The 13,583-nt window shown below is 33.0% G+C and overlaps 1 protein-coding gene across 1 annotated transcript; it reads left to right on the top strand.

Annotated features, from left to right (window-relative positions):
- The first annotated feature begins 4,299 nt into the window (after window positions 1–4,299).
- On the top strand, window positions 4,300–6,057 carry LOC8260030 (phenylacetaldehyde synthase). Its single transcript, XM_002538349.4, is given in 2 exon segments — window positions 4,300–5,101; window positions 5,104–6,057. Coding segments are annotated over 2 exon segments (1,467 nt in total). The 5' UTR covers window positions 4,300–4,377; the 3' UTR covers window positions 5,847–6,057.
- Window positions 6,058–13,583: the final 7,526 nt, after the last annotated feature.

The raw sequence follows: 13,583 nt of genomic DNA, 5'->3' as shown, positions 1-13,583 counted from the left end.
GCGCCAATAGTGGCCAGAGACGGAAGATCCGGTGGGGAGAGAAAGTAGGGGGCAGCCGGTGTTTTTTGACTTTTCCGGCAAGCTTCGGTGGGGGATGGATGATCGGAGGACATATCCGAACTCCCCTCAGCTCAAGCTTTGCAATGGCACTGGTTTCGTGGCGATCGGACTCCATTTGCAAATCGACGGCCGAGATCGTCCGCAAATCTCTCCGGATGATCGGGGGTTGGATCGGAAATCGAAAGTAGGAATCCTCATCAGCACATCGTTTCGAGTCCGATGGTGTGTTCGGATCGTCGATCGGACTCCGACGGCTAGAGGCGAGTCGACCGAGCGATCTGAGCTTCGATCTTCGGACCCACCTCATTTTTAAAAAATAAATAAAAAATCCGAGAAGAACGTAGTGGCTTGTTGGCACATATGCCTTAGTTTAGAATTGAATATATAAAAAGAACCGACCGACGAGTCTGCAATATATTTGATTTTTAGGCAATTTTTTATTGACCACATGGAGAGCTTAAATACGGCAACTCCAGCGGGCCTAGGTGCTGACGAGACTCGAATTGCAACGAAAGCTTATCGTTGAGTCTGAATCATAGCTCAGCCGAAGGTTTTCGTCTTTGATTGGATAGAGACAGATTTATAGAAAGTGTGCAGTGAATCAAGCGTCTCAGTAATTCTCTGACCCGTTGATTTTAGAATTCCTTGATAAATTTATATGGTTATTGAATTGTGTTGAATATTAGAAAATATTGTGTGTTAAAATATTTGTTGTCGGACTGCCTGCCTTGGGTTGTATTTTGTGATGTGTGGCAGAGTCGGGAAATTAGTGAAGTCTCAGGGACCCGACTCCCGTTAAAACGAATTATTGATTATTCGAAGTGTTTTCTGGCAGGTCCTGGACCCGTTTTACGGGGGATAAACGTCCGTGTTTTAGGGGAGGTTCTGCCGAATTTTCGGTAGAATTTACCCGAGTCATGATTCTTAGACAGACAGTCCTAGGAATCTAGACCTAGGGTTAATGGTCAATTGTTTCAGAGTTATTGATTAATTGTTTTCCGTGATTAGATGATTTGTCAGTTTGGCTCGCTCCACTCGAGGCATCAAAGCAGAGCTAGGAGGTCGCCAAAGCTGTGAGTTAAAGTCATATATCGGTTATGCACGTGTCATGCGTAAATTTTTGATTTGCTATCGTGATTATTTTATTGCAAGTTTAATTATTCATTTAATTATTATTCGTATGTATTATGCTTTTTAATTACTATTCATGTATGTTCTTCCTTTATCATTGCATGATGACTCGGGATGGGACGACAGTAGAACATAAGAGTTTGACGAGTGTTCCGGTATAAATTTGAGAGTGATAGAAAAGGAGGTAAATTTAAAAAGAAAAGATTAGGACTTGCCCTGGTCGAGCATCGCTCTCTGAGCTTAGTAGAGTGTGGTTGCTAGAGTAAAGGTCCCTGGTCGAGCATTGCTCTCTAGGCGCCGGCTTATTTGGGTACCTAAGTAACCAGACTGGAGGTAAGGTCCCTGGTCGAGTATTGTATGATTTAGTATGACATAGCACGTTTATTTTTGCATGATTTAGTATTTATTTCAAATTAAATAAATGTATTATTGAAGTAATTGCAACTGTTTTTAGATATATGATTTTAACTCACTCTCTCGACTGACAGTTTCAATTTTACTGTTTTTCAAATCCACGACTATTAGTCTTCCCGCAACCCATATCTAGTAACCCGACTCCTTCATCATCGGGTGGTGTATTTAATTTGGTATATTAATTTATAAAATCTTAGATTTTCCGCAGTAAAAATAGTAGATGTATCAGTTGTAATTCTTTGTAGTTCCGAGTCTCGCCTAATTCTTCTGGCAGACCGAATTAATTGTGTAAATTTAATGGTTACGAAATTGTGGAATCAATAATATTAAATAAGATGAGATTTATTTAAGTCAGTGAGTGTCAGGCTTACTACGAAATTCAATGGCCTTATACCTACCCATTCCCTAGTGCCGGTCACGGGTCCATAAATGGTATTATGACAATTACAATGACCATTGGTTTAAATATGTCAAGCTAATTTCTATAAGTATTTAGCTTAGCTTTTTACTTATGTATGAATCTTATTTATATATATTTAATGAATGATTTTTTTACTTTTATATCTTTATTAGTTTTATTTATTATTACTGGTTGACCATCATATCAATTTAATAATAATATTTGTTATAAAAAAATTTAGGCTGAAGGTATTAGAGACTACATCTTTATTTCAGTCTATGTTGGTATAAGGAACTTAAGTTGCATAATTAGTTTGAGTAATTTAAGAAAAAACACATCACCATCTCATTCATTATATCTAGGCTTAAAGAAAAATAAATGGATTACTAAGTATTGGCTAGACTAAATACTATTTTATCATGTAATTTTTCATTAATCATTTTATTTACATATTTACTTTCTAGTTTATTTATTTTTTTATAAACATTAAACTATTCTCAAAATGACATTAGTTAGTGTTTTTATATAATATTTAGTCTTTATAATACATGCTCTACCGTTTTTTATGAAATTGACTTTGTGGTGAACTTACTTTTACTATAATTCGATTTGTACACTTACGAGTACTAAGTTTAAAACATCAATATTTTTTATTTTATTTTGTGATTATTTAATCCCCATCAATTTAGTCCTCAACAATCATATGTTTATCTTTCCGTGGTCATGAACCTTTTTCGTGGAGGAGCCAAAGCTAATGCATGAATTGAGCCACACCAAACAATACTTTCATAGTTTTGGTTTATTGCTCTTTTTGTTGCCATGTTGAAAGTTTGCTGCACCTGTTCTCCGACCTTCTTGCTTCGGCTAAGGAAATGTCTTAAAGAAATGAACAAAAATGTTGCAAAAAAGATTTGAAGAAAAAGGGAAAAAGAAAAACATGCAGGTAAAGTTGATCCAAGAGCAGTGAACGGAATTTGATCGGAGACTCTGAACAACGGTAGCTAATTAATAATAGAATTTAAAGCCACAATTATAAATATAAACGCATATTAGTTTGGAGTATTCTTTGACCTGTGCATGTAAGGAAGATTAGTTGGGAATGTCAGGTTGCAGAAATGGGCAAATTTGATGTTGCCCTAGATTTGGGTCTTCATCAATTTATTTAAAAAGAAAAAGATTTGAATTTTCACGTGGTTGAAACATAAATTTGTTCAAAATTGTGGCTGTCTGACATCAAGCAATCATTATAGTCCTTATGAGATCTTCAAAAATAAGAAATTAGTTATTTAAAAATTCAATTTTAGCACACCATAAAATAAACTATTTAACTTCTTTCATCATTGTTCAAAAGTAATTTCGAAATATACAATATATTATCGATCTATTTTAGACTGTATTAATATATATATTAGATATTTGGTGGACAAAAAAAATAAAAGAATTATAAAATTGGATTAGATTTTCTCGCACATTTTTTTCTAAGAATTATTGCAAGAGAAAAATAGATCATTAATTTTTTTTTTTTTTCTTAAAAAAAAAAAAGAAAAAAGAAGAGGATAAATGATAAAAAGATAGTAGAATTTTAATTTGATGATGGTACTATAAAAATGGAATCCGAGAATTGTATCTTACATTTCTCCAAAACTTAATTGTATTCATTTTTCAAATCTGAGCTGCTTCTTTTTTTATCATGAGCTTTTAATGCATTAAGTAGGAAAAAATAAAAATAAAAATAACAAGATTACTTATATTTTTTTTTTATCAAATTTATCAGTCTTTTTTATTTTTTTTATTTTTACTGTGTTAAAATATAACAAATATAGCTTAAAATTACACTTCTGATTGTTTTAGGTAAAACAACTAAAGAATAATCGAAAAGCAATCATACCGTAAATTTGAAAAAAAAATTAAAAAATAGTATTTTTTAAAATAAATTACACAATAAAAATAATATTTTTTTATTAATTTTATAATATTTCTAAAAAATAATTTCTAATTATTAGTACTAAAAATAAAGTGACGGATCTATTCTTATATTCATCATAGAAATTATAAACACTGATTTACATGGCCCTAAAAGTTATGTTACACTTATGATAAAATAAGTTAGGCTATACAATAATAGAGTAGACTTTTCTTTATATTTATCATAAAGTATGAAATTTATGAAATCAATTCAACCATTATAATTTAATATGACAACGGTGTGATGTGATATGAGAAGTTGCAAAAAAAAGTTGTGTTTACTGCCACTTTTCTATAAATAAGCCCACCTGCTCAATGCTAGAGGCAATGCAAATCTGTCTTATTGAGAAAGAAGCTTTTCCTTGATTAGAACTCTCACTCCCTGTCATATCCTGCTTATATCCTAAATGGATAGTCTCTCTCTAAACACATTCTCCCCCTTGGACACAAATACCTTTTCTGATGAATCAAAAATGGTAATAGATTTCATTGCTGAGTATTACAAAAACATAGAAAAATACCCAGTTCAAAGCCAGGTTCAACCTGGATATCTCTCGACTAAGTTGCCTAAATCTGCACCGTATTGCCCTGAGTCAATCGAAGATATCCTGAAAGATATTTCTGATAGCATTATACCTGGCCTGACACACTGGCAAAGCCCCAACTTCTTTGCCTACTTCCAAATAAATGCTAGCAATGCCGGTTTTCTTGGAGAGATGCTTTGCTCAGGATTGAATGTTGTTGGCTTCAACTGGATTTCATCTCCTGCTGCCACGGAGCTTGAATCTCTTGTCGTGGATTGGATGGGAAATTTGATGAAACTCCCGTCCTCATTTCTTTTCTCAGGAAATGGAGGTGGTGTCTTGCATGGAAGCACTTGCGAGGCTATAATTTGTACCCTAGTCGCAGCAAGAGACAGAGCCCTGAAAAGATTGGGATGGGATAAAATCACAAAGTTGGTGGTTTATGCCTCTGATCAAACACATGCAACTCTTCAAAAAGGCACTAGAATAGTTGGCATCCCATTTTCCAATATCCGTTCCCTTCCAACATCATATTCATCAGGGTTTTCTCTGTCAAGTCGAACATTGCAGGAAGCAATCGAAAACGATATAAAATCTGGGTTGGTTCCAATCTTTTATGTGCAACTGTAGGAACAACAGCCTGTGGAGCAGTTGATCCTATAGAAGAGTTGGGGAAAATAGCTAGGAAATACGACTTGTGGTTTCACATCGATGCAGCTTATGCAGGAAATGCCTGTATTTGCCCTGAGTTCAGGCATTATCTCAACGGGGTAGAACTTGCAGACTCAATCAGCATGAACCCACATAAATGGTTTCTTACTAACATGGACTGCTGTTGTTTGTGGGTTAAGCAACCTGATTCCCTAGTGGATTCACTATCTATCGAACCAGAATACCTGAGGAATACTGCTAGTGAATCCGGTGCTGTAATAGACTATAAAGATTGGCAAATTGCACTGAGCAGACGATTCAGGGCCATAAAGCTCTGGGTTGTGATTCGTAGACATGGATTGGCTACCCTTATGCACCACATACGCAGCGACGTGAACATGGCGAAACGTTTTGAGTCATTGGTGGCTAATGACAAGAGGTTTGAGATAGTGGTGCCAAGAAAATTTGCTTTGGTTTGCTTCAGGCTAAAGCCTAAGGATGGAGCAAATAGCAGTGATGAACTGAACAGACGGCTACTGGCTATGGTGAATCAGAGTGGACGTGCGTTCCTGACTCATGGGGTGGCAGGAGGAATTTATTTTATACGTTGTGCAATTGGATCAACATTGACTGAAGAACGACATGTAGATGATTTGTGGAAGCTGATTCAAGAAAAGGCTCATTCTATGCTTTCAGGTTAATGCAATATATCTTCAATAACCAACACTAATTAACGTTGGAATATGTAACCAATTCGTTTCTGTCTTTACTTCCTTTTTTTTTTTTTTTACATTCTTGTATTTTGGCTTTATGGATCAAATTGTTGGGATTGTATTTTTATTGGGATTGTATTTGTATTCACCCATATATAAGCAAAAACATATTGGAAATAAAATTATATTTTCTTGGCCAGTCTCAGATTAAATTAATAATATACATGTCTTAAATATTTTATATTTTGAAAAATGAAAAGTGATATATAATTTGAAATTAATAAATATCCTATATATGTTACTCATTAATCAATGGAATCCGACCAAAAAGAATTCTTAGGTAATAAACATATAGAGGAATAATATTAAATAAGTCAATTGTACTAACTTATCCGACCCAGAATTGGATATCAGGAGAGACCAAAATTCTCTAGTTTTGAGAATGTTTGGATTGTAGGGGTGAGAATAATTTTGAATTAATATTCGGGGATCAAATAGAGGGCGACTAGGGTTCTTCCCGCTTATGCTATGGATCTGCCTTGATTTATAAAACGAATTTATATAGAAATTGCAGAATTCATGAAGGAATTTATTCATCTTTTAATACTGACTCAAAAAGATTTGAATTAATAAAATAGAGAAAAGAGAAACGTGTTTCACCATTGGGTTATTAATTGTATCCTAAAATAATTTCAACTAAATATTGGTTATTTTGCTGCAGTGAATCCACAGTATAAGGCGAAAAGTCATCATCAGATGATAATGAAAAGCTGGTAAAGGAGGAAAAGATTTCAGAATGGATAGATGATGGTATGTAATATTAGAGTTCTGCCAGGTGAAAGTGACAGAGGCCAAGAAGCAGCAAAAGAGAGAGGCTTTCCCCATGCATAAAGAATCAAAAGTGAAAAATGATAAAAGGGTGTTTTTTGACAACTTTTTCAAAAGTAATTTACGACAACTTTTTCTAAGGATAAAAGGGTGTTTTTTGACTACAAATTCTTTTATACAGATAATTACTGGCTATAGGCATCTTGAAGTTTTGTTTATTACTTTGCATGATAATTAACAATTAAATGTTAAAGTAGAGAAAAAGTTAAAATATAATATTGACAAAAGCCGAAATGCACCTTTGCCACACAAAGCGGATGAAATTTATCCGGAAACGGAAAACATGTTTTGCTCCACTGATGTAATAAGATGCCTGTGAGAACAAAAGAAAACAACAGAAATCCACAGTGAGCACCAACACACTATCAACAAAAAAAGAAAACTCAAAAACTAATTGCAAAACGCTGAATGCATACATGCCCTTTTAAATTTTTTAAGAATAGTCATTTCATTATTTGAAGTTTTATTTGATTTTTATAACCATTTGAACTAGTTCTTTTGGACCATATAAATTACATTTTATTATTACTAGGAACACGTGTAGACAAACACTATGACATACAATCACGTGTAGACAAACACTATGACATACAATTGACTTGTATATGTGTTAAAAAAACGATTAAATACATACGTGATCCCTTAAACTTTATAAGAATAGTCACTTGGTCATTTGAATTTATATATGGACCATATAACCATATGAACTAGTTCCTTAGGAATCCTAAATTCTCATACCTCTTATTGTCAGGCCTAGCCGAATACATAAGGCTCACAAAGAAAAATTAATTAGTTATTGTGAAATTAATTCATTTTATTTAGAATAATTAAGTAATAACTATTAGAGATACTGTGCTCACTCTGCAAAAAGAATTTCTATAAGTAGTGGAGATCCTTTAAATAAAAGGAAAGAAGAATTCAGTCGGCATCTGTCCATTATTTATCTGCAATTCTCTACAGTTCATCTTCCATAAACATTTAGTTTTAGTTTTTATATTACTCTTTGAAGATGTAAAAAGTTTTTCAAGAAGTGAAGAGTGAGGATCAATCATCTTCATATTTTGAAGGTTTTTTTGGATTTTAGGAGATCTTTTTTTTTTATGTCTTTCTATTTAATTACTGTAATACCCGAAATTTTTTCTTTAATAAAGATAATATTAATAATGAATACTAAATGAGTTTTTATTTAAATTAATTTTATTCTATTCTTATTTGGTTTAAATTGAAATAAATTAAGTGAAATTTTAATGTTAGACAAATAAATAAGTTATTTTTCTATACTCAATTAGTTGGATCTTTAAGAAATTAATTAAGTAAATTATTTGAGAAATAGATCATATTTTTTTATTATTCAAAATTTTCCTCCAAATGAATATATTTAGTTAAATTCTAAAATTGAAAATTATGAAAGAATTTGTAAGGGTGTTTTTATAAAAGAATTATTGGAAAAAAGAGTATTTTAATTAGCTAATGGTATTAAGTTTTAAGTTGAAAAATATTTAGCAAATTGATTATTTAAATTAATTTTGTACTAGGACTAAATTGGAAATTTATTTTGGGATGAGGATTAAAAGTATAATTTTATTATTATATGGGGGTCTAATGAACATTTGTAACTTTGGTATTTTTGTAAATAAATATGTCGGCAAGGGTATATATGTAATTGTGTATTTTCAATAATTCTAATTTGGCTCAAATTAAATAGTTAGGGGCTTAATTGAAAGGCTAAAGAAAAGTTTAAGAGTTAATTAGAAATTTTGCAGGGCGAAATCGTTGTAATTACAAAAGTTGAGGGACCAAAAGGTAATAAATAAAACTTCAAGGACTAAATGTCGATATTGAAAGAAAGAAAAGAGAAAAGAAGAATCGGGAGAGAGAGGGAGAGGAAGCCGGAGAAGGAGAAGAGGAAGGCCGACCACTGTATGCAGGGTCACAGTGGCGGCGGCATGACAAGTGGCAAGATGTCAGGAGGCGGAAAGCGCAAGGAAGAGGCAGCGACTTCCTGGGGCTTTTTTACCTATTCCGTGGCCTTGTCGATCTCTCGGCTCCACCGGCGAGGGCTCTCTTTGCCAATGGTGGCCGGAGACGGAAGATCCGGTGGAGAGAGAAAGTAGGGGGCAACCGGTATTTTTTGGCTTTTTCGGCGAGCTCTGGTGGGGGATGGATGATCAGAGGACATATTCGAACTCCCTTCAGCTCAAGGTTCGTAATGGCACCAATTTCGTGGCGATCGAACTCTGTTTGCAAATCGATTGCTGAGATCGTCCGTAAATCTCTCAGGATGATCGGAGGTCGATCGAAAAATCAGAAGCAGGGATCGTCACCAGCGCGTCGTTTCGAGTTTGATGGTGTGTTCGGATCGTCGATCGGACTCCGGCGGCTCGAGGCGAGTCATCGAGCGATCAAGCGTCTTGGTAATTCTCTGACCGGTTGATTTTAGAATTCCTTGATAAAGTTATATGATTATTAAATTGTGTTGAATATTAGAAAATATTATGTGTTAAAATATTTGTTTCGGACTACCTGCCTTGGATTGTGTTTTGTGATGTGTGGCGGAGTCGGGAAATTAGTGAAGTCTCGAGGACCCGACTCCCGTTAAAATGAATTATTAATTGTTCGAAGTGTTTTCTGGCAGGTCCTGGACCCATTTTACGGAGGGTAAATGTTCGCGTTTTAGGGGAGGTTCTGCCGAATTTTTGGTAGAATTTACTCGAGTCATGATTCTTAGACAGACAGTCCTAGGAATCTAGACCTAGGGTTAATGGTCAATTATTTCAGCGTTATTTATTAATTATTTTCCGTGATTAGATGATCTGTCAGTTTGGCTCGCTCCACTCGAGGCATCGGAGCAGAGCTAGGAGGTCGCTAAAGCTACGAGTTAAAGTCATATATCGGTTAAACACGTGTCATGCATAAATTTTTGATTTGCTATCGTAATTATTTTATTGCAAGTTTAATTATTCATTTAATTATTATTCATATGTATTATGCTTTTTAATTACTATTCATGTATGCTCTTCTTTTATCATTGCATGATGACTCGGGATGGGACGGCAGTAGAATATAAGAGTTTGATGAGTGTTCCGGTATAAATATGAGAGAGATGGAAACGGGCAAATAGGTAAATTTAAAAAGAAAAGATTAGGACTTGCCCTGGTCGAGCATCGCTCTCTGGGCTTAGTAGAGTGTGGTTGCCGAAGTAAAGATCCCTGGTCGAGTATTGCTCTCTGGGCGCTGGCTTTTTTGGGTACCTAAGTGGCCAGATTGGAGGTAAGGTCCCTGGTCGTGCTTCGCTCTCTCGGTGCCAGCCTTATTGGAATAAGAGAGTCAAAAGGCTAAGGTTGATAGCAAACATTAAGTGACCGGACTGGAGTTAAGGACCCCGATCGAGCTTCGCTCTCTAGGCGCCAGTTCTGTCGAAATGAGATTAGACGAGATGTTAGAGTTGAGGTTAATCGAGATGTCAGTGTTGAGATTGATCGTGATGTTAGTGTTGGGTTTAGTGTTCTACTGTAGTACTCGTCCCGTTGTGTGTCAAAATTATTATATTCAAGCATGAAATGGCACATTTATTTTTGCATGACTTAGTATTTATTTCAAATTAAATAAATGTATTATTGAAGTAATTGCAACTGTTTTTAGATATATGATTTTAACTCACTCTCGAGACTGACAGTCTCAATTTTACTATTTTTCAGATCCGCGACTGTTAGTCTTCCCGCGACCCTTATCTAGTAACTTGACTCCTTCATTATCGGGTGGTGTATTTGATTTGGTATGTTAATTTATAAAATCTTAGATTCTCTGCAGTAGAAATAATAGATGTATCAGTTGTAAATCTTTGTAGTTTCGAGTCTCGCCTAATTCTTCTGGCAGACTGAATTAATTGTGTAAATTTAATGGTTACGAAATTGTGGAATCAATAATATTAAATGAGATGAGATTTATTTAAGTCAGTGAGTGTCAGGCTTACTACGGGATTCAGTGGCCTTACGCCTACACATTCCCTAGTGCTGGTCACGGGCCCACAGATGGGACCGTGACAATTACAATGACCATTGGCTTAAATATATGAGGCTAATTTCTATAAATATTTAGCTTAGCTTTTTACTTATGTATGAATCTTATTTATATATATTTAATGAATAATTTTTTTACTTTTATATCCTTATTAGTTTTATTTATTATTACTGGTTGACCATCATATCAATTTAATAATAATATTTGTTATAAAATTTTTTAGGTTGAAGGTATTAGAGACTCAATCTTTACTTCAGTCTATGTTGGTACAAGAAACTTAAGTTGCATCATTAGTTTGAGTAATTTAAAAAAATAAAAACACATCATCATCTCATGCATTATATCTAGACTTAAAGAAAAATAAATGGATTATTAAATATTGGCCAGACTAAATACCATTTTATCATGTAATTTTTCATTAATTATTTTTTTTTACATATTTACTTTCTAGTTTATTTAATTTTTTTATAAACATTAAACTATTTTCAAAATAACATTAGTTAATGTTTTTATATAATATTTAGTCTTTATAATACATGTTCTACCATTCTTTATGAAATTGACTTTGTGGTGAAATTGACTTTGTGGTGAACTTACTTTTACTATAATTCGATTTGTACACTTACGAGTACTAAGTTTAAAACATCAATATTTTTTATTTTATTTTGTGATTATTTAATCCCCATCAATTTAGTCCTCAACAATCATATGTTTATCTTTCCGTGGTCATGAACCTTTTTCGTGGAGGAGCCAAAGCCAATGTATGAATTGAGCCACACCAAACAATACTTTCATAGTTTCGGTTTATTGCTCTTTTTGTTGCCATGTTGAAAGTTTGCTGCACCTGTTCTCCGACCTTCTTGCTTCGGCTAAGGAAATGTCCTAAAGAAATGAACAAAAATGTTGCAAAAAAGATTTGAAGAAAAAGGAAAAAAGAAAAACATGCAGGTAAAGTTGATCCAAGAGCAGTGAACGGAATTTGATCGGAGACTCTGAACAACGGTAGCTAATTAATAATAGAATTTAAAGCCACAATTATAAATATAAACGCATATTAGTTTGGAGTATTCTTTGACCTGTGCATGTAAGGAAGATTAGTTGGGAATGTCAGGTTGCAGAAATGGGCAAATTTGATGTTGCCCTAGATTTGGGTCTTCATCAATTTATTTAAAAAGAAAAAGATTTGAATTTTCACGTGGTTGAAACATAAATTTGTTCAAAATTGTGGCTGTCTGACATCAAGCAATTATTATAGTCCTTATGAGATCTTCAAAAATAAGAAATTAGTTATTTAAAAATTCAATTTTAGCACACCATAAAATAAACTATTTAACTTCTTTCATCATTGTTCAAAAGTAATTTCGAAATATACAATATATTATCGATCTATTTTAAACTGTATTAATATATATATTAGATATTTGGTGGACAAAAAAAAATAAAAGAATTATAAAATTGGATTAGATTTTCTCGCACATTTTTTTCTAAGAATTATTGCAAAAGAAAAATAGATCATTAATTTCTCTTTTTTTTTTCTTAAAAAAAAAAGAAAAAAGAAGAGGATAAATGATAAACAGATAGTAGAATTTTAATTTGATGATGGTACTATAAAAATGGAATCCGAGAATTGTATCTTACATCTCTCCAAAACTTAATTGTATTCATTTTTCAAATCTGAGCTGCTTCTTTTTTTATCATGAGCTTTTAATGTAATAAGTAGGAAAAAATAAAAATAAAAATAACAAGAATACTTATATATTCTTTGACCTGTGCATGTAAGGAAGATTAGTTGGGAATGTCAGGTTGCAGAAATGGGCAAATTTGATGTTGCCCTAGATTTGGGTCTTCATCAATTTATTTAAAAAGAAGAAGATTTGAATTTTCACGTGATTGAAACATAAATTTGTTCAAAATTGTGGCTGTCTGACATCAAGCAATTATTATAGTCCTTATGAGATCTTCAAAAATAAGAAATTAGTTATTTAAAAATTCAATTTTAGCACACCATAAAATAAAGTGTATCAATACATATTCTCGATAATACATTGACAAAAAAAATAAATAAAAGAATTATAAAATTGGATTAAATTTTTCTTCACATTTTTTTCTAAGAATTATTACAAAAGAAATATAGATCATTAATTTCTCTCCTTTTTTTTCAAAAAGAAAAAAGAAATAAAAAGAAAAAGAAATAAGGAGAAATGATAAAAAGATAGTAGAATTTTAATTTGATGATGGTACTATAAAAATGAAATCCGAGAATGGTATATGTGGAAATCTGAAGAATCAGTTGTAGATATGGCTGTTGAAAGATAAGTTTGAATAGAAGTTAAGTTTGAATAGGTTTAACTAATTTAACTTTGAATAGAATTGTATATCTGTTATAATTGAGTTGTTAAGTAGCTAACTAAATATAGAACTCTAATATATATACTTGTATCTTGTAATCAAAATAAAAATAAGAATGAAAAATAAAAACTCTCTCTGTCTTAGGGTTTTGCATATTTACATGGTATCAGAGCATACCTAAGGCAAATTGTAAATCATTCAGATCTTCGAAAAACTTATCGTAACTATGAGCTTCGAAACACCTACACCAATCATCATACAACAAGAGAATGCATCCTTTCCTAATAGTGTCATTCTTGATGAAACTAACTATCCTTTATGGTCTCAGTTGATGGAGATGAGGATAGGGGCACGAAATAAGGCTGGTTTTCTAACCGGGAATGAAAAAAGGCCTGATGAAAATGATGCGAAGCTTGCAGGCTGGGTTACTGACAACCAGAAGGTGAAAAAATGGCTCATTGATTCCAT

The sequence above is a fragment of the Ricinus communis genome, chromosome 10 (assembly GCF_019578655.1).
Source record: "Ricinus communis isolate WT05 ecotype wild-type chromosome 10, ASM1957865v1, whole genome shotgun sequence".
NCBI lineage: Eukaryota > Viridiplantae > Streptophyta > Magnoliopsida > Malpighiales > Euphorbiaceae > Ricinus > Ricinus communis.
Note: the sequence above shows the minus strand (reverse complement) of the source record. Positions and strands in the feature narration are given on the sequence as shown.